The sequence below is a fragment of the Chiloscyllium plagiosum genome, chromosome 16, assembly GCF_004010195.1.
Source record: "Chiloscyllium plagiosum isolate BGI_BamShark_2017 chromosome 16, ASM401019v2, whole genome shotgun sequence".
NCBI lineage: Eukaryota > Metazoa > Chordata > Chondrichthyes > Orectolobiformes > Hemiscylliidae > Chiloscyllium > Chiloscyllium plagiosum.
The window spans coordinates 44123622-44146337 of NC_057725.1; the positions used below are offsets into that span (position 1 = coordinate 44123622).

At 40.2% G+C, this 22716-nt stretch overlaps 1 protein-coding gene across 8 annotated transcripts in view; it reads right to left on the reverse strand.

The window, feature by feature from the left end:
- abcc8 (ATP-binding cassette, sub-family C (CFTR/MRP), member 8) overlaps window positions 1-22716 on the reverse strand; it is a 234343-nt gene that overhangs the window by 95867 nt on the left and 115760 nt on the right. For 6 of the 8 annotated variants that reach the window (XM_043705956.1, XM_043705955.1, XM_043705950.1 and 3 more), the window contains exons 12-13: window positions 11756-11896; window positions 512-552 (exon numbers count right to left, since the gene is read on the reverse strand). In XM_043705956.1, the coding sequence (XP_043561891.1) occupies window positions 512-552; window positions 11756-11896 (182 nt within the window). The remainder of the gene's footprint in view (window positions 1-511; window positions 553-11755; window positions 11897-22716) is intronic. The other 2 variants (XM_043705957.1, XM_043705958.1) reach the window with 1 other exon arrangement.

The window sequence follows — 22716 nt, forward strand, 5'->3', positions numbered from 1 at the left end:
AACAGAAATAATTAAAACATTCTGTTACATTGCCTTATCAGCAGTCTTTCAATAAAACCAGTTGGAGAAGGGACAGAGCAGTTCTGTAACCTGTTCAGGCCAATGCACATTACTAGAGAATGGGCACATTTCCTAAAGCAGCTACCTTTGCACATTCCTCCACAATACTGTGTACTGTGTGTTAATGTAGAACGGGTGGATGCACTGAGTGGAGGTCAGATTTATTTCTAGATAGGGGATGGGTAAATGGGAGTGGAATGGCCATCCTCATCATTTTCCAGAGGGACGTGCAGAGCTGTGTGTGCATCATGGTCTAGAGAATTAAATAAAGGGAGTCACAGTCTCAGAATAAAGACTAGAAATCAATCACTTTGTAAGTCGAATCTTTCTTTCACCTCTGTGTAGTTTTGAATTTGTAATATATCAATTATTTCAGCTTCTGTATTGCAAGGTTACTATTCATACAATAAATATGTACCATGTCAGAGCAAACTAAATACCAGCTACTTACTGTGAGGACTGCTGCAATGGGTATTGCTGCATTCATAAAAACTGCAAATAAAGAGAAAATCTTGTGAAGATACAAAATTAAAGCAGCTCAGTTCTAACAACACAATAGACAACATAAACGTATTTCATTCTGGAAATGTGGCTTGACTTTTAAAGGACACAGGGCCCAACATTAATAGGTTGCATTTTGACACGTTTAAGTAAGTTAGATGTCTGTTTGTTTCCCAGTCAGCTTTGTCCATCCAGCCTCCATTGTATGTTAAACTAAAAAGGGACTATCTGAAATAAAACTACCTGTTGCAATGTAACACTGAGGTTGAAGAAGGGACGTTGCAACTTAATTATTAAAAAAAAGCAGCATTTTATTTGCAAGATTTTCAAAGAACAAACATAACTTCCCATAATATTGCTTATGGTCAGTCAGAAGTCTTTTGTTTCACATGAGAGCAGAGTATAAGTCCCCCTCTTTTTTCTTGTAATGAAGAAGGGTACAGCTTTCACTGGGTATGGGCTTTCACTGTAAATATCATTAAAAATACAAAGCTGAAGAAAATAATAAACAAATTGTCTTGTTCATGAAGTTCATTTCTGTTATTAAAACTAATTTTACTTAATTTTTGGGGGTATTATGCATCTTTGCAAGTTCAGAGTGGCACCTTCAGTGTACAAGCACATGAATTATGCCAGAAAACATATCAGTAAAGTTATTAGTGACAACACAATGATAGCTGAGTGAAGTGTACAGAACAGATCAAATAGCAAGCAACACTGATTCAATGCCAGCAGTGCCAATTTGGAGTTCCACACTCGAGCTGTATTGGATTATAGTCATTTTCTGTTCTCATCATAAATGGAAAGATTCCTCATAGTCATATAGTCCATCCATGTTTCTTCACTTTCTGCACTTGCATTTGTGACAATAGATTATTGATAAATACCCACAATAAGCCTGCCAAACCTCCTCCCACACTTTTCCTGTAAGTACTTTATTCTACTTTCCTAGTTTCTCCACCCTGTCAAATCTGTTCTAATGACATCACCTTCCTTTAGTATGCCTTCCAATTTCCTCAGTTGAAGATTTCTATCCAGAACGTGACAGGACCTCCAACAGTGTCTATCCCATTTCCTCCACTTCTGCTCTTATCCATTTTCATGCCTGCCAACACCACTTGCCTTCTCCTCACCTTCCACTCACCAGCCTACATTCTCAATGGATCAGTCTTCACCTTGTCCTTTGCTTCCAGCTTGATGTCAGCATTGAACACATCTTCACCTTCTCCTGTCTCAAATTTGAGCATCTCAAGGGACTATTAGAACATAGAACAATACAGCGCAGAACAGGCCCTTCGACCCTCGATGTTGCGCCGACCGGTGAACCATTCTCAGCTCGTCCTCCTACACTCTTCCAAAATCATCCATGTGCTTATCTAAGGATTGTTTAAATCTCCCTAATGTGGCTGAGTTGACTACATTAGCAAGTAGGGCATTCCACGTCCTTACCACTCTCTGCATAAACAACCTGCCTCTGACATCTGTCTTAAGTCTATCACCCCTTAATTTGTAGTTATGCCCCCTCGTACACACATCATCCTAGGAAAAAGACTTTCACTGTCTACCCTATCTAATCCTCTGATCATCTTGTATGTCTCCATCAAATCCCCTCTTAGCCTTCTTCTTGCCAATGAGAATAGACCCAAGTCTTTCAGCATTTCCTCATAAGACCTTCCCTTCTGACCAGGCAACATCCTGGTAAATCTCCTCTGCACCTCTTCCAATGCTTCCACATCCTTCCCGAAATATGGGGACTAGAACTATTCACAATATTCTAAGTGTGGCTGCACCAGCATTTTGTATAGTTGCAGCACGATATTGCAGCTGCATAACGCAATCCCTCTACGACTGAAACCTAACACATTGTATGCCTTCTTAACAGCACAATCCACCTGGGTGGCAACTTTCAGGGATCTATGTACATGGACTCCAAGATCCCTCTGCACATCCACGCTCCCAATTATTTTTCTATCGACCCAGTACTCTGCCATCCTGTTGTTCTTCGCAAAGTGAATCACCTCATATTCAGCTGCATTGAACTCCATTTGCCACCTCTCAGCACAATTCTGCAGTTTATCCAAGTCCCCCTGCAACCTGTAACATTCGTCCACACTGTCCACTATTCCACCGACTTTAGCGTCGTCTGCAAATTTACTAATTCATCTACCTATGCCTGCGTCTAAGTCATTTATAAAAATGACAAACAGCAGTGGTCCCAAAACAGATCCTTGTGGCACACCACAAGTAACTGGACTCCAGGCTAAATATTTTCCATCAACCACCACTCGCTGGCTTCTTTCAGAAAGCCAGTTTCTAATCCAAACTGCTAAATCACCCTCAATTTCATGCCTCTGCATTTTCTTCAACAGTTCAGGCAGCATCCGAGGAGCGGTAAAATCGATTTACTGCTCCTCGGATGCTGCCTGAACTGCTGTGCTCTTCCAGCACCACTAATCCAGAATCTGGTTTCCAGCATCTGCAGTCATTGTTTTTACCTATTTTCTCCACAGCCTACCATGTGGAACCTTATCAAAGGCTTTACTGAAGTCCATGTATAGCACATCAACTGCCCTACCCTCATCTACATACTTGGTCGCCTTCTCAAAAAACTCAATGAGGTTTGTGAGACACAACCTGCCCTTGACAAAACCATGTTAATTATCTGAAATCAAATTGTTGCTTGCTAGATGATTATAAATCTCATCTCTTATAATCCTTTCCAAAACCTTTCCTACAATAGAAGTAAGGCTCACCGGTCTATAATTATCTGGGTCATCTCTGCTGCCCTTCTTGAACAGGGGCACAACATTTGCAATCCTCCAGTCCTCTGGTACCAAACCTGAAGACAATGACGACTCAAATATCAAAGCCAAAGGCTCTGCTATCTCCTCCCTAGCTTCCCAGAGAATCTTCGGATAAATCCCATCCAGCCCAGGGGACTTGTCTACTTTCACTCCTTCTAGAATTGATAACACCTGTTCGTAACTAACCTCGATCCTTTCTAGTCTAATATCTCATACCTCATTCTTCTCCTCTACAATATTCTTCTTTTCCTGAGTGAAAACCAATGAGAAATGTTTGTTTACCACCCATCCAATCTCCATAGGGTCCACACGCAACTTCCCACTTCTGTCTTTGGCCCTATTCCTACCCTAATCATCCTTTTATTCCTCACATACCTATAGAAAGCTTTAGCGTTCTCCTTTATTCCATTTGCTAAAGACTGCTTGTGTCCTCTCTTTGCTCTTAACTCTCTCTTTAAATCCTTCTTAGTTGATCTGTAACTCTCCATCGCCTGATCTGAACCATCTTGCCTCATCAACACATAAGCCTCCTTCTTCGTCGTAACAAGCGATGCAATTTTTGTTGTAAACCACAGTTCCCTTACCTTATCACTTCCTCCCTGCCTGACAAGGACATACCTATCAAGAACATGCAATATTTGTTCCTTAAACCAGCTCCATTGTCTGCATCCCCTGCATTTTGCTACTCCATTCTATGCATCCTAATTTTTGCCTAATCGCATTATAATTGTCCTGGCCCCATCGATAACTCTTGACCTGTGGCATGTATCTATCCCTTTCCATCACTAAACTAAACGTAACTGAATTATGGTCACTCTCTCCAAAATGCTCACCTACAACTAAATCAAACACCTGGCCTGGTTCATTACCAAGCACCAGATCCAGTGTGGCCTCCCCTCTTGTCGGCCCATTGACATACTGTGTCAGGAAACCCTCCTGTACACGTTGGACAAAAACTGATCCACCTGACGTACTAGAGTTATAGCATTTCCAGTCAATGTTGGGGAAGTTAAAGTCCACCGTAATGACCATCCTGTTTCTTTCACTCCTACCCAGAATGATTTTGCTAATCCTCTCTTCCACCTCCCTGGAACTCTGCGGAGGCCTATAAAAAATTCCAAGCAGTGTGACCTTTTCTCTCCTGTTTCTAACCTCAGCCCACACTACCTCAGTAGACGAGTCCTCATCAAAAGTTCTCTCAGCCACCGTAATACTATCCTTTAATAACAAGGCCACGCCTCCCCCTCTTTTACTGCCTTGCCTGTTCTTAATGAAAGATCTAAACACTGGAACCTGCAACATCCATTCCTCACCCTGCTTTATCCATGTCTTCGAAATGGCCACAACATTGAAGTCCCAGGTACCTATCCATGCTGCAAGCTCACCTACCTTATTTCGAGTACTGCTGGTGTTGAAGTAAACACACTTCAAACCACTTCGCTGTCTGCCAGCACATTCCTGTGACACTGAAATCCTGTCCCTGTCCTTCCTACTCTCATCCTCCTGTGCACTGCAACTACACCCATGGTTCCCATCCCCCTGCTGAGCTAGCTTAAACCCACCTGAATAGCACCAGAAAATTTCCCACCCAGGATATTAGTACCCCTCTGGTTCAACTGAATACAGTCCTGTTTGTACAAGTCCCACCTTCCCCAGAATAAGCCCCTATTATCTAAGTACCTGAAACCCTCCCTCCTGCACTATCCTTGCAGCCACGTGTTCACCTGCTATCTCGCCTCGCTGTCATGTGGCACAGGTAACAAACCAGAGATAACAACTCTGTTTGTTCTACCTCTCAGCTTCCAACCTAGCTCCCTGAAATCCTGCCTTACATCCCTATCCCTCTTTCTACCTATGTCGTTAGTACCTACATGGACAATGACTTGAGGCTGGTCACTCTCTCCCTTCATGACCCCAAAGATACAATCCGAGATACTTTCTGCAAAACTCTGATCCATTCCTCAATCACTCTCAGTACTGCCCCACTGTGCTTCTAACTACAGTACCTCTCCATTCAAGCACAGCAGATACAACACGTTCCCTGTTGCATCATTCCTTCAATTGACCAGTGCCCAAACAGTCCTTCCAGTACTGTAGTACTGCTACTAATTTAGCATATTGTATTCACTGCTCACAGCATGGTTTCGTCGAAAATGGGTGGATTAATTCACATGGATTATTCCAAGTTTCAGGTTGTCTATCGTTTTAAATCTCCTTCCCACTCCCAACTCTGACTTCTTTGTCTTTGACCGCCAACAACATTTCAAAAAAGTTGGATAAATTCAATAAATAAAGAGGATGACAACAAAACGTTTAATGTAAGTTTGACATCACATATTTTGATTTAGACACTTCCCTGCCTTCTCGACAGAAAAGTGAATTCAACAAATTCAGATCATGAATTCTGGCTCCATTATTTTTGGGCAGCAGCTATTGGTACTGTTTAGGTCTTGCCCTATTTAAAAAGTCCCTTCTGGGCACATTTCTATCTTTATTTGTCCAGATATTATCTGCGTTGGCTTTGCTCCACTATTTCTTTCGACGTTTAATCTCTCCTATCTTCTACACTATCACAAACATTCACTTTGGCCCTTTTTTTCCCTTTCCTTTTTTTTCATTGCTTAAGCTCCATTACATCTCTATTTATGTTCAAATCTGACAACAATTGCTGGACTGGACATTTCTGATTAGATTACTTACAGTGTGGAAACAGGCCCTTCGGCCCAACAAGTCCACACCGACCACAACCATTCCCCTACATTTACCTCTTCACCTAACACTACGGACAATTTAGCATGGCCAATGCACATTTTTGGACTGTGGGAGGAAACCGGAGCACCCGGAGGAAACCCACACAGATAAGGGGAGAATGTGCAAACTTCACACAGTCAGTTGCCTGAGGTGGGAATTGAACCGGGGTCTCTGGCGCTGTCAGGCAACAGTGCTAACCACTGCGCCACCGTGCCGCTCACTTTCTGAGTCAGTGGCTATGGGAATGAAGGTGGGGGTTGGTTTGTTGGGCATTGTTCACAGAAAATAGGAGACAGCATTGTCACAATGCCTTCTCAACACATTCCTGTTTGAAGAGGATATTCTGAAGTTGTGCTCGGAACTTGGGTCTCCTGGTTGTTCCATGGAGGCAGGCGTCCAATAAGTTCAGTAAAGATCCAATTTATGGGCTGACTCTGGGGTGCTCCAGTACAGAGGAATCTGGGTGTCCTCATTCATGAGTCACAGAAAACTAACATGCAGGTACAGCAGATGATAAAGAAAGTGAATGGAATATTGGCTTTTATAGGTAAAGGAATAGAGTATAAAGGTAAGGAAGTATTGTTGCAACTATACAAGGTATCAGTGAGACTGGAGGAGAAAATGAGGACTGCAGATGCTGGAGATCAGTGAGACTGCACTTGGAGTATTGATCCTCTTATTTGAGGAAAGATGTAATGGCATTGGAGGCAGTTCAGAGGAGATTCACTAGTTTAGGCCTATACTCTCTGGAATTTAGGAGAATGTGGGGAGTTCAAATTGAGATATTCAAGATGATAAAAAGAATGGATACAACAGACATGGAGCAGATGGGGGGTAATCTGTATGTGTTATAGGCATTATGTGGAATAGGATCATAGGGAATGGTAAGCAATGGGGAAGAGGACTATTGGCAATTCTGGAAAGAGAGGTCACAGTCTTAGTATAAAGGCTAGCAAATTTAAAACAGAATTGAGGAGAAACTTCTTCTCCCAAAGGGTTGTGAATCTATGGGATTCACTACCGCAAAGTACAATGGATGCTGGGACAGTGAGTAAATTTAAGGAGGAATTAGACATATTTTTAAATTGGTAATGGGTTGAAGGGATATAAGCAGAAGGCAGGAAAATGGTGCTGAAGAGCATATCAGCCATAATCGATTGACGGAGCAGACTAGATAGGCCGAGTGGCCTAATTCAGCTCCAATATCTATGAACTTTTGTGCCCCTACCTGTGTTTTGTTAACATTTCAGAGGCTTTTTGCTAGGTGTGAAGGTTGCCAGCTCACTCAAGGAAGCCTCCCAGTGGAGGCAAGGCAGGGGCACAGACCCAGAGGTTCTATGCCTGCACATTGTAGCCAGGAGTTGTGATGGCACCCCCGGCAGTGAATATGCCTGTGGAAGAACCTTTCTTTCAATATGATTTTCATGCTGGCTTGGTGCCTTTTAATTTATAATTTCAATGAAGGCAGTGTAGGGTGTCTCCATGCTGTGGTAGTTCCCAGCTTCCTGGGTTGTGCGCACCTCTGGAGATACTGGCTTGACATTGCACCCTGATTGGGCCTACAGCACCAGGTACCTATTTGTTATTTTAAGAAGATTTGAGACCCCCACAGGTCTGGTGTTGGGTGTACCAATGCCTGCTGGAAGTTGTAAACTCTTAAGGCAGAATCTTATTAGGCTCTGAGTGACATGAGCTATAGTGAGGTTTGACTAGAGGCATGGCTGGTTTCTCACCAGACAGTGGCAGGTTGCCAAATAGGGGGATTTATTGCCTAACCCACCTCTGTAACATTCGGCTTCCTAAAACATGGGAATAAGAGTGGGTACCTTGTGAGTTAACTCACCACTTATTCTGAAGGACCACTTTGTGAAGGTGTCGTGTTGGCTGATTAACCAATACACAGCATACAAAAGAGATTGCCTGATGTGCTGTAACCCATTCCCATTCCAACTTCCATCTACAACTGTTCTCCCTATCACCTGAACCTGACGTTACATCTCAATGATGCCACCCTGCTCCTCTATGCTCACCCTGTCAAACCACGGCAGTAGTCATTGCCAATAGTCCTCCCCCCCCATTGCTTACAATGCCCTATGATCCTATTCCACATAACCCCTATAACACATACAGATTACCCCCCCCATCACTAACCTTGTTCCCATCTCTACAAATGTATCGGCATTCCCCCCAACCCCAGTCTTGATCTCCCATTACTTTGATAGTTATCCCCTGCTGCCCCTACATTCCCTTTGTTGCATTCTCTTGAACAACGGATGGACAGACTCCCAGGACTGTATTTGCTGTGGATCAGCCCGGAGACATAACTGACCAGACTCCTAATTGCTGTATTTGCAACTCGTGCCACTTTTGCTAATGGAATGGAGAAGGTCATTGATCTTCTTACTATGTACTGTCTATTCCTCTGGATGGCAGAGACTGCACAGACCTGGGTTGCAACCTGGTACCAGGCTACCTTGTACTTTGTGTCATAGCCTACACTGCTGGTTCTGGAGAGAACGACATCCCACATCTGCATCACTCAGTCCACCAGGATCTCCATGTCACTACCTGCAAAGCCAGGCATCGATTTCACCTTGTCTGCCATGTCTGGGGTAAATTGCAGCAACAACGAAGGCCAACCATTCTTCTCTGAGAGCACAATGACATTTTAACGATGGTACTGGCCCATTCTGAACTATCCTGACAATGGCCAACTCTTCCTGGTACAGCGAGTGGTAGAATGGGACTAGAACTGGGATAGAGGGTAGGTGCATTTGGTAAGATAAGGCAAAAGAGACATCTCATTAGGCTTTGAGGAGGCAAACCCTCCATGAAACTTGATGAAACTGACACTTAGCTAAATTAAATTAAGAGTCAGCCCAATAATTCTGATTAGTTTTCAATTATTTATACCCTAGATGTCACATTAAGACTGTTCACATAAATTATAGCCACCAAAAGCCACTGGTATGGGATTACTCAAAATAGATAATATAATGGTCTTCTTAGCATTTGTTCAAAAATAATACAAATGGATATATGATGGCCTTAGCAGTGATATGCACCCAATTTATTTGCTATTGGATAAATTGGACTTTTACCTTGATGACCCAGTGAAGTGAATAGAAAGCTTTATATTATGGAACATCAAACTCAAGGAGACAAAGGACATAATTAAAAATGAAGGAAATTGCAAGTTAACCTACAAGTATATCATTTTCATTCATCATTAGCAACTTATGGAATGTACTGCCATCTAGTGTAGTCAAGTTTAACTCAAAGTGTTCAAAAGCAAAAGCAAATCAAGACCTAATTCAATACCTAAATCAAGAGAGGTAATTTTGGGTATCGGAAAAATGTAGATTTTGTTCTGAAACTTGAACTGGACCCAAGAACAAAGTTGAATAACCTCATCAGGTTCATTCAGCATCAATTTTAACACAGAGCAAGACAGTGTCTTTCAGGTGCCGGGGTGGAGGCTCTTCCTATAATGAATGAAAATACAGGGAACACAAGATTTCAAAAGACAACTCATGCTTGTGCTAACCCTTTGTGAAAACATTAATGAAAAATTATTTGTCTGGGTCTCTCCTGACCGCAGCAATTAGGTTCAATCTCCAGTTTATATCATATTGGGTTCTGGACTATATCAATAGATTGTAACAGTTCCAGATTAATAAAGCATCTACCTCTCTGCTGACATGACCTTAATGGTCCTGAAAGCCCAGCAGTTAAAACGACGGTGGGTAAGAATAGTTACTGACCACGATCCACTATTTTAGCATCTCTCCCACATTAATTCTGCCAGGCAAGCAAGGTTAAAATCAGGGCTAAATTATTTATCAAATACTTTATTGATTTGTGCCAGAAATCAGTTGTGCAGCTTTTATCCAATGAAACATTAAACCATATAACTGCAACATTTTACTCAGAAACATATTTCCAGTTTGTTAATAGTGTGCTTGGCACTGAATACATTTGCATGGAATGACTGGCTCTGGAGATATCTACAGCACACTTACATATAAATAGTACTGCGATTACATGAGCTTAGTAAGTCTAGTTCCCAGAAGCTGTCTTGTGATTTAGAGAAGTTCAATTTCATTGGCCTCATATGTTTGTTGCAATCTTTTGGCAACAGTGCTGTTTACTTTTAGCCAGTTTATATGTTGAATTTGTCTTTGACCTTCATTATTTTTAGAGATAGATATCAGTAGTGGTGAAGCCGAAACCATCTATCTTCATTCTGCAAGCAATGTGTTAATATTAAATACTGCAAACCATTCTGTTAACTGCCACGCATATTTCTGCCTTGCCTGTTAGTGTTGGTCCCTTTGGTGCTGACAATTTACTGAAATATTAAGTAAACAGATATTGATGAACTGACTAAATTGACAAGAGAACAACTGAGCTTGGAAATGTATCTTCATCTCATACTTTCTTAATGAGAAGCATTCAAAATAGTGCTGTGTAAATTGATATTTGAAGGCTTTATGGTGAGCAATGGATGAGACAGCTAACAGAATTGGAGGTTTTAGAACAACATTCAGGTTCCACTCAAGATAAAGCATCAAACACACACGAACAACACAGTTAGATGAAAAATCATGCTAGATAAGTAATTTATCCCACAGTATATCTTATCTTCAAGCTCAAGTGAGCATCTCCATTTCACTGAATATAAATCTTTCACATAAATCATTACTCACATAACACATCCTGTGGAGTCCTCTGAGATTGGTAATTTAATAACGATTACCACATAGCCTTCAGCAGTTTTATGCTGTGGTCTAAAGTTCATTCTACCAATTGATGTTGCCTTTAACAGTCATATTAAAAAATGTAATCCCCAAGTTCATCATGTGGTATCTGCAATTTATACAGCTTAGAAATTAATGAAACGGCTAGAAACAAGGCAAACTATATCAAAGATTATTCTGCATCAGATTATATTTGAAAAGCTTGGATTTCTTTTATTTGCCCTGGTGCTGTGTGGAGCCACATTGAGTCATATCTTTAGATCACATTTTAGCCAGCTTGCATTTTCCTTTGCAATGCATAATTAGTGGCTAAAATTAATTTTGGGAATCTTTAATGGGCAGGAATGCATGGGTAAGCAGACAATGTTCCCAATGAATTGTGCGGGTGTGCAATCTATACAGCAATTTGGAACACGTGGTGCAGGTATCAACTGGTCATGCAGAAGCAGCATTCCCTTGAAAGTATGCTCACTTGTAATCTGAATAGCACTGGGCAGTGTAACAGTCAGGCTCTACACAACAAAGAGAAGACATTGGGTAGGATTGGCCACAAAGGTAAATTTGGAGAGGAAAAATAATTACATCTCGAACCTGATTCTAAATCCCATTGAGTGTGCTTGGCTGCATGGAGCAAATTGTTCATTAGAGTCTGTGTCCTTGCACAGGCAACTGGGAGGATAACTGAGGGCAATTGAGAAACTTTTCACTGAACTCCAACATTCCTTGTCTCTAGCACATTTTCTCGGATCTTGGAAAATGGATGGAGAAAGGATGCAAATCAGTACACTTCACGGAAATTCACCAAATCCAGATAGCTTGAATTTAATAAATGCTCAATTGTTACAGCAGCTTTGTTAATTCTTTTTCATAAATATTTACCAGAGAGTTCTTGTGAGCTTACAATTAGGATGGGAGGTGCCTTGGACATTGTTGGCAGTACATCAAATAGGAAGATATTCATCAAGCCCATAGCAGCAATGATGTACTGGGGTGGGATGTGCTGGTGCACAGGAGGGTGATCTGCAACATGTCATAAACATTTCCATTCAGCAGAATATTTGTACCTGATGAAGTACAGCATGTTTGTTCCCACAAGATAAGAACTTTACAAGGGTGACATAATTCTGAAAGATTCAATAGGCATTTATAACAGTTCCTGGCATTTACATATATTACACTCATAGGCACTTCAGTGTCAGGGCTACTGCTGAACTATTTGGACACAAACTGTTGCATGCTTCCATCAGAGTGCCATGCTTCAAGTGGCTCCAGGTAAGATGCAGTTAGAGATACTTACACCCTCAATACACATTATGATACAGAGATGATATAATGAGCATGTTTCTTAAAGGTATAATGCATATTAGTTGTGAGATATAACATAGCAAGATGGAGGTACGCAAGAGAGAAGTTGAGATTAGACAAGACTAACCATGTGCCAATTGTGAGTATGTGGATTTGCACAATACTTTTTGGTTTGCCTTGTAGTTTATGATCATCACATAATGGGTGACAGCAGATTTCTGTTCTACTGAGATTGTATACTTTGTAAAAGGATGAGAAAGGTAAAAGGATGGAAAATTCACTCATCCACGTTAGGTCTGAGAGTACTTTTTGTTCACTCTTTACAGTGAAAAAATAATAAAATTTGGAGTGGTCGGTATATTGGGTCCAGATTGATGTGCTTATTGATTGAATAGACAGGGGACGAAACGTCTGCAACATAAATTCCCAGCTCGGTGAACAGAACCACAACAACGAACACCCGGGCTACAAGTCTTCTCACAAACTTTGAACTGGTCTGAATACTTACTCATGTTGGATTGCGTAACATACGTACACTAAGGACAAATTCTGACAGAAGACGATTCTGTTAAAATTGATGTCTGTACTCAAGTAATGACAGAAAATAGAATAGGAAAGTAGCTCGATAACATAGGCAGGAACTCAGGGTGGGATTTTACAGCCTCTGAACAAAGTGAGCAGTGATAAGAAAGATGATAAAATCCAGCACAAAGCTTTCCAACTTAAAGAGTAAAATGTTCAATTTTTCAATGAAACGTTTAGTGACTAGACAAAATTCTCAAAGAGAGGCCACCATCTTATTTGCATGCATTAGCATGCATGCATGCTTTGTCACGGTTGTCAGCAGTGACCAGTCAAGGGAACAGACATATTAAGACCAGAAGGCATATGAGCAGAAATAAGTCATTCAGTCCATCGAATCTGCTGCCTTTTCCCCATAAACCTTCAACTGCCTTAATAATGAAAAAATCTAACTGAGCACACTTAATAACCGAACCATCTGTGTAAAGATCTCCTCAGATTCATTACCATCTAAGAAAGAAATTTCACTTCTTCTCTATTTTCAGTTAGTGATGCCTCACTCTGAAAGTATTCTTCTGGTCCTAGATTCTCCCACAAGGGGAGTCAATCTCTCTGCACCTGCCAGTTTAGTCCTAAGAAGTTCATAGGTTTCATTAGCTCTCCTCTCATTCTTCTTAACTCCAATGAGTATAAGCACAACACACTCAACCTCTCTTCATAGCAAAATGCCTCTATAGCCAGGATTAACCTTGTGAACCTTCTCTGAACTATCTCCAATGCGAGTATATATTTCCTGAGATAAAGGGTTAAAACTGTTCACAGTATTTCATATGTGGTCTGACTATGACTTCAATAGTTTTAGCAATATCTCGTTATTTTCTCAATCTATTCCCTTTGAAATAAAATTTAACATCCATTTGCAATTCAACAAATCCACTGAACATGGATATTAGCCTTTTGTGATTAATGCACAAGGACTCGCAAATCCCTTTGTGCTGCAGCCTTTCTCCATTTAAATAATATTCAGTTCTTCTGATTTTCTTGATAAAATACAAAATCACATTTCCCACACTATATTCCATCGGCTAAGCTTACTTAACCGGTCTATGGCCCTCTGTAGATTCCTTGTGTCATCCTCATATCTTGCCATCCCATCTATTTTTGTGTCATCCACAAATGTGGCAACAGTGTGTATATGCACACACACACACACACAAAAGGTTATCATCCTAACTCTCTGTCTATTAGTCATATAACCCTTTATCCATGCCAATATACTTGCCATAACACATGGTTTCTTATAGAGATGTATAGCATGGAAACAGACCCTTTGGTCCAACTCGTCCATGCCGACCAGATATCCTAACCCAATTTAGTCCCACCTGCCAGCACCTGGCCTATATGCCTCCAAATCCTTCCTATTTATATCCCATTTAGATGCCTTTTAAATGTTGCAATTGTATTAGCCTCCACCACTTCCTGTGGCAGCTCATTCCATAAAAGTACCCTACTCTGAATGAAAAAAGTTGGCCGTAAGGTCTCTTTTATATCTTTCCCCTCTCACCCTAAACCTACGCCCTCTAGTTCTGAACTCCCCCACCCCAGGGAAAATACTTTGTCTATTTATCCTATCCATGCCTATCATGATTTTATAAACCTCTATTAGGTCACCCCTCAGCCTCCGACACTCCAGAGAAAACAGCCCTAGCCTATTTAATCTCTCCCTCTAGCTCAAATCCTCCAAACCTGGCAACATCCTTGTAAATCTTTTCTGAACCCTTTCAAGTTTCACAACATCTTTCCAATATGAAGGAGACCAGAATTGCATGCAATATTCCAACAGTGGTCTAACCAATGTCCTGTACAGCCGCAACATGTCCTCCTAACTTCTGTACTCAATACTCTGACCAATAAAGGAAAGCATACCTTCTTCACTATCCTATCTACCAGCGACTCCACTTTCAAGGAGCTATGAACCTGCACTCCAAGGTCTCTTTGTTCAGCAACACTCCCTAGGACCTTACCATTAATGTATAAGTTCTGCTAAGATTTGCTTTCCCAAAATGCAGCATTTCACATTTATCTAAATTAAACTCTATCTGCCACTTCTCAGCCCATTGGTCCATCTGGTCAAGATCCCATTGTAATCTGAGGTCACCTTCTTCGCTGTCCACTGCACCTCCAATTTTGGTGTCATCTGCAAACTTACTAACTATACCTCTTATGCTCACATCTAAATCATTTACATAAATGACAAAAAATAGAGGACCCAGCACCGATCCTTGTGGCATTCCACTTTTCACAGACCTCCAGTCTCAAAAACCACCCTCCACCACCACCCTCTGTCTTCTACCTTTGAGCCAGTTCTGTATTCAAATGGCGAATTGCCCTGTATTCCATGAGATCTAACCTTGTTCACCAGTCTCCCATGGGGAACCTTGTCAAACACCTTACTGAAGTCCATAAAGGTCACATCTACCACTCTGCCCTCATCAATCCTCTTTGTTAAGTCTTCAAAAAACTCAATCAAGTTCATGTGACAGGATTTCCCACACTTAAAGCCATGTTGACCATCCCTAATCAGTCCTTACCTTTCCAAATACATGTACTTCCTGTCCCTCAGGATTCCTTCCAACAACTTGCCCACCACGGACATCAGGCTCACTGATCTATAGTTCCCTGGCTTGTCCTTACCACCTTTCTTAAACAGTGGCACCACATTAGCCAACCTCCAGTCTTCTGGCACCTCACCTGTGACTATCGATGATACAAATATCTCAGTAAGAGGCCCAGCAGTCACTTCTCTAGCTTCCCAAAGAGGTCTAGGGTACATCTGATCAGGACATGGGGATTTATCTACTTTTATGCATTTCATGACATCCAGCACTTGCTCCTGGGATAATTTATCAAATATTTTCTGGAAATCCAAATAAATTATGTCTATTGGTTATCCTTTATCTACACCACTTGGTAACTCCTCAAAGAATTCCAACAAATTTGTCACACCATTTCACAGTCATGAAGTCATATTGACTCAGCTTGATTGAATGTACAACTATTATATTCTTTCTAGTAGATTCTAGCAGTTTCCCAATGAGAGATGTTAAGCTCACTGGCCTATATTTACCTGTATTTTGTTGCCTCCCTTTATGAATAGGGCGCAATATTAACACTTTTCTAGTCTTGTTTGACTTGGACAATTGCCTTCTTGAACATATGTGTTTCTTCTCTCTCTCTGCATACAAGTAGGCTTGGTCTTCAAGTAAAAACATTTGTCTGGAATTTCTGCAATCGTCTGCGATACCTTCATTGAAATATTGGTGGAGGCCTGGGAGAAAGGCCAAGAAGGCAATAATTAGCACTGTCCTCTAAGGTTTCCATCGATATTCTGTCACAATTATGCCAGAATTTGTTTGACACACAGATATTTCCAAAATCTAAGGATTCTACCAGATTACTACCAGCGTATCCACTACATTTGCAGTTATTCCTTTAAAATCCTAGGATTCAAGCTTTATCATGTCTAGGGATCTTATCAGCCTTTATTCCCATTTGTTTCTCTAGTGATAGTTAATTTGTTTATTTCCCCAAGAGATTCAATCCTTCATTATTCAATATTTTGGAATGCTAGTAGTGTTCTTTATCATAAAGACTGACAAAAAGTATTAATTCAACTCTGCCATTTCCTTGTTCCCCATTATTATTATCCCACCCTCATTACTTAAGGGCCTATGTTCACTGCAGCCTCTCTCTTCACCTTGATAGATTTAAAGAGGCACTTACTATCTATTTTTATGTTATTTGCTATTTGCCATCCTAATTTACTTTCTTCTTTTTTGGTCATCTTTTGTTAGCTTTTACAACTTGCCCAAACCTCTGGTTCACCACACATCTTTGCTATATCATATGGTCATTTTCAATTTGAAACTATTTTTAACTTCCTTAGTTGTTATCGGGTAATCAATAATGCCTACACCCCATATAAAGAACAGGAAACAAAAACAGCCACATTACCACCAGGTGCCTCATACAGGGACCAATGTTTCAGGCATACTTTAGATGCCTAGGCAGATCTGGAATTTTCTGGAGTTTTCTTCAGAACTCACTAATAAGGTGGTACAGAATAACAGTGGTGCGTTGAGGCCTATTGGGCACACTGACAAACTCTCAAACTGAAAATTATTCCGGTATACTAATTATTAATGGATTTTTCTAATAAAACATAACTGCATGTTAATTTACTAGGATTAGCATTTTGATATCATTGCATGCACTTGACGTGTGACATTTCAACACTACAGGAGGTAAAATGTCTGTGCTGTCAAACAAATTCTAGCATAAATTTGGCAGAATATCGATGGAAACCTTAGAGGGACAGTGCTAATTATTGCTTTCTTGGCCTTTCTCCCAGGCCTCCACCAATATTTCAATGGAGGTATCGCAGATGATTGCATAAATTCCAGCCAAATGTTTTTACTTGGAGGCCAAGCCTACTTGTAAACAGAGAGAGAGAGAGAGAGAGAGAGAGAGAAGAAATACATATGTTCAAGAAGGCAATTGTCCAAATCACTGAGAATGAAACCACACAAAAGTGAACTGAGATGAATCTTAAAACTTTACCTAGGCTGAATGACACCATCGAATTTTAGATTAGATTACAGATTTAGATTTCTTACAGTGTGGAATCAAGCCCTTCAGCCCAACAAGTCCACACCGACCCTCCGAAGAGCAACCCACCCAGACCCATTTCCCTCTGACTAATGCACCTAACACTATGGGCAATTTAGCGTGGCCGATTCACCTAACCTGCACATTTTTGGACTGTGGGAGGAAACCAGAGCAGGCAGAGGAAACCCACACAGACACGGGGAGAATGTGTAAACTCCACACAGACAGCTGCCTGAGGCGGGAATTGAACCCAGGTCTCTGTCGCTGTGAGGCAGCAGTGCTATCCACTGTGCTACCATGTTGCCCGCATCATTTATTGATCCAATCCTGCAATGTCAAATTAAAAATTCATCTGGTACAGTACAACACCTTGACATATGCATACTGCATTATGTACTTTATGCATTTCTGTGAAAGTTAACCCCATTTTAAGGAATCAAAGCCCAAAATATATGGGATCAAGGGGTATGTGGGGTTAGGAAGAGAAAAGCTATTGCTTTTAATGCTTGAGCTGTATTTGGAATGGCAAGAGTGATATCAGTCAAACACCTTTCAATAATAGAAAAAAACCCAGTAGGTACAAATGTTAGTGATAATTTCAGTGATGGGTTTGCGGTGGTGATTATAGATACCGCTACACTTTCTTCTTGCACCAATCAATATAGCCTATGATTGCTTTCGCCATCATATGTATATCCAACATTCTCTTAATGCAAGTCATCACAACGTAACATAATGTGTTTCAAATTCTAACCACTCAGAGTAAGGAAAAGCCTCCTGAACTCCCTATTGTGCTTATCTTATACTTATGGTTTTCGGTTCAGGAATCTGCACGTGGAAAAATCTTTTATACATCCACCCCATCAAAGCCTTCCACAATGTTACAGATGTCTGTCAGGCCATGTCTCAGTCTTCACTTATAAGGAAGAACAGCCCCAGCCTATTAAAATCTTTCCCAATAAGTATGACCACTGAGTTCTGATTGTAGGTCATTTTTGCATTTGCTCCAGTGTAAAACCGCTGTCATATGGAGACCAGAATTGTTTTCAGTGATCTATGTGATCTAACGAGGTCTGCCTACAAATTTAATCTAATTTTAATGTTTTTCAATTTGATATCTATAGGAATGAACTAAAATGATTAGTCTAATTTTTTCACTGACCATATAATCTGCATCAATACCTTTAGTGATTTACATATCTGTACCCAAAATTCCACTGTTCCTCTACCCCACTTGGATGTTAATTTTTAAAGCAATTATGGCCTTCTTATTCTCTCCACCACATGTACATGTCACATTTACCAGTAATGACGTTCATTTGCAAATTGCCTCCCTATTCTGCACTATTATTAATATTTTCCTGTATTTTTCAATGTTTCATTGTCTTTACCATATCTATCAGTTTGGTGTCATCCATTAACTTTGAACTTTCTGAGTCCAAATCACTGATGTAGTTGATCATTGATGTAATGAACAAAAGTGAGCCGAGGACTGATCTTTTCAGAAACACCACTCCCACTTTTGCCAATAACTAATACCTACTTTCTTGTAATTAATACAGACTTAAATTTGTAGCCACCTCACTTTTCACGCTTACCTCACATTCTATAATTTAACCCCGACTCTAAAGTTCTGTCCATAGGCTTGAGTTTATTGTACAATTCCCTATCAAAATCCTTTGGAAAACTCTTAAATGAAACCATCTTCTCTAAATCTACCCTATCAAAAATTTTCATAATGTTAAATAACTCTTTCAGATAGCCTCTTACTAAAACATTTGTAGCTAAAATAGCTCTAAGCTGTTCAGTCTTTGGACTACTGCATAATTCTTTGTCAAGCCATTCACTACCATGACCTTTTATTTTCAAATGCATGCTTTTTGTGATATTTTCAGCTTCTAGGATGTTTAAAAATAAAACCTTTGAGGAAAGATTCCATTATATTTTGTACCAACAAATATAAGCTAATTTGCTGGATATCTTTTCTATGTTTTATTCTAAATGTTGGCATATTAACTGTCTTCCAGTCCTGTGGCACAAGTGCCTTTTAGAAAGATGTTTTTATACACAAGTCAGAATATTTTGCTATCACTTAATTTATTTTAATATATATGGATGTAATTAACGTTTTACACTTTCTAAAGTTGTTGAGTTTTTCAATTGACTCTTTAACACCTATCATGATAGTTTTGATCCCTTTGTTATTCTTTTCTAATTGGTAAAAGAGCCCATCAAATAAATAGGAAGTCCTGAGTTTGAATATCAGCAAGGCTTTTATCAGTATTTTTAGTTAATAGCTATAAACTAACCTGGCAAAAGGGTGATGCAATTAAAACGGGTGGAGTAAAATCTAAAATATCATGCTAAATTCTAAAGCCTCTCTGATGAATTCAAACATTCAATTATTTTAATTTTTAAACACAGAATATTAGAGAAACGCAGCACATCTAGCATCTATGGATGCAACAGAGTTAATTTTCTAAAACCAATATGACCGTTTTTCAAACAAAGTTTCTCCAGCATTCTGTGAAGCTGTTTCCTCTGGTTGGGAATTCTAAAACTAAGGGGTACAATTTCAAAGTCAGGAGGAATTGCTTTACTTAGATAATGGTGAATCATTGGAATTCTGTATCACAGAAGGAGATGGTGGTTCAGCAGGTCGATGTCTGTGATGTTGGACATTTCAATCACTTAATTTGATTTATTATTCTCATGTGTACTGAGATACAGTGAAAAGTAATGTCTTATATGCTAACCAGACAAATTATACCTTTAAAAAGTACATTAGGGTAATAGAACAGAATGCAGAATGTGGCAACCACTGCTGTTCAAGACAGAAATCAATAGATTTCCATATATTAACATAAAGGAACTTAGAGGTAATGAGGAAAAATGACAATGAGGTAGAAGATCAGGTATGATCTATTTGAATGTGGAACAGTCTCAATGGGCTGAATGGTTGACTCCATTTCTGATTTCTTATCTTTTTGTAAGAGAAGGGGGAATATTTTGGTAGTTTTCGCAAGAGAACAGGGCAAAAAGGGGAAAAACATCAACAGTGTAAAGAAGACCAAGGGGGATAGGGAAGGAGATCCCATAGACACTGTTTCTATTTAATAAGTGTAATGTACTCACTACCTGTGAGCATAAGGATATAAGTAGTATATGGACAGCCAGAATATTACCCATGGCAGCATGGAAAAGCCAGCAGTCAAAGGTTGGGGAAGAACAGATTAGAAACATTGTCATTGTAGCAGATTAGATAATTCAGGGGTAGATTCTACCCCCATCACTCTGACTGAGACTCCAACAGGGTGTGTTTACTTATGTGATAAAGTGAAAGGTTTCCTCCCACAGTCCAAAGATGTGCAGGTTAGGTGAATTGGCCATGCTAAATTGCCCATAATGTAGGAATGTGTGGGTTAGGTGCATTATTCAAGGGAAAATGCAAAGGAATAGGGTAGGTGAATGGGTCTGGGTGGGTCACTCTTCAGCGGGTTGGTGTGCACTTGTAGGGATTGTTTGATTCTGTGATTCTATGAACTTGGTAAGAGGAGTGGAAGGATCTCGGTGTGAGACCAATGCCATAAGGGATAATAGGGAGCAGTTCTTGCTACAGAACTGTCATAAACTGGGAATTAAAGTAAGAAACAGAGCCTTACATGTGGAATCTCAGGATTACTACAAAGTAGGAACAGGTGCAGGCCATTCAGTCCATCGGGTCTTCTTCATCATTCAGTATGATCATGGCTGATCATCCACTTGCATGCCCTTTCGCACACTATCCCTATACCCCTTTAGGTCAACAGTAATCAAAAATCTACCAATCGCTGTGTAAAACATAATCAATGACTGAGCTTCCCGAGCCTTGCTCATCTCAGATCTCAAATGGCCTACCTCTTATTCTTTGACTGTGCCCCTTGGTACTGGACCCCCCAACCATAGTAAATATCCTTTCAAACACACTCTGTTCAGCCTTACAGAAAAATATTTACTGTGCAATTAGATAACCTATCATTCTTCTAAACTATATAAAATACAGGCCTTGTTTCTTCAATCTCTCCCTGCCATCCCAATGATCAGTCTGGTGAACCTTCATTGCACTTTCTCTATGAGACAACAAAATGAGCACAATATTCCAGGTGATGTCTTACCAAGACTCTATATGTGCAGCAAGACGTTTGGCACTTCTGTATACAAATCCTTATGAAATAACATCAACATGCTATTTGCCTTCCTAATTGTTGGCTACACCTACATGTTAACTTTCAGTGACTTCTAAGTCAGAACACTCAATTTCCTTTGCATCACATCAATTCACAATGTCTCGCACAGATACATACACATGTTTGAAATAGAAAACACAATAGAAACTGTTCAAAAGAAGTTCTACTGATACCTGGAATGGGGTGGGGTGTTCTTTTATGAAGCAAGTTTGGATAGGCTATGTTGCTACCCATTGGAGTTTATGAGAATCAGAGTGATTGGATTTAAACATAAGATTCTGAGTTGAATTAACAGAGTGGATGCTGAAAGGACTTTTTCCCCTTGTGGGAGAACTAAGGGGCACAATTTAAAAATAAGATGTCTCCCACTTCAGGTGGAGATGTGGGGAACTTCTTTTCTCTCAAAGCATTGTGAGTTTATGGAACTCTCTTCAAAGCAGTGGAGGCAGTGTCACAATAGATATCGTCGACACATTATTAACTAACAAAAGAGTCAATGGCTCTTGGGAACGTGAAGTTGAGGTATAATCAGATTAGCAATGACCATAATGAATGGCAAAGAAGGCTTGAGGGGCTGAACAGCCTTTTCTTGCTGCTGATTTGCATGTTCAAGTTGCTAGCTAGTTTTGTTTTATTAGAAAGCTTCCAGCTAGGTACTAATGAATTCATACTCCAGCACAACTGTTAAGCAGAGTGTAAGTTAGACACATACAAATTCAAAATACTAACCTGTCTTCTTCCTTTTGTGACGCCACCCTACTTTCCAAGTATTTCCTTTTTTAATGTCTTCAATTTGAAAACAGGGTAGAGTGGATGCTATATGTTGTCACAGATACTTGCTTCAAAATGATTTCACAAAATCTCTGCAATGTGGTAAGAGGTCATTTGGCCCATCAATTCTGCTCTGACCCTCCAAAGACCATCCCACCTAGACCCAGCCCCCCATCCTATCCTCATAACCGCACATTTCCCACGGATAATCCATCTAACCTGTGCATCTTTGGACAGTGGGAGGAAATCAGAGCACACAGTGGAAAACCATACAAATACAGGGAGAATGTGCAAACTCCACACAAACACTCATCCAAGGCTGGAATCAAATCCAGGTCAATGGTTCTG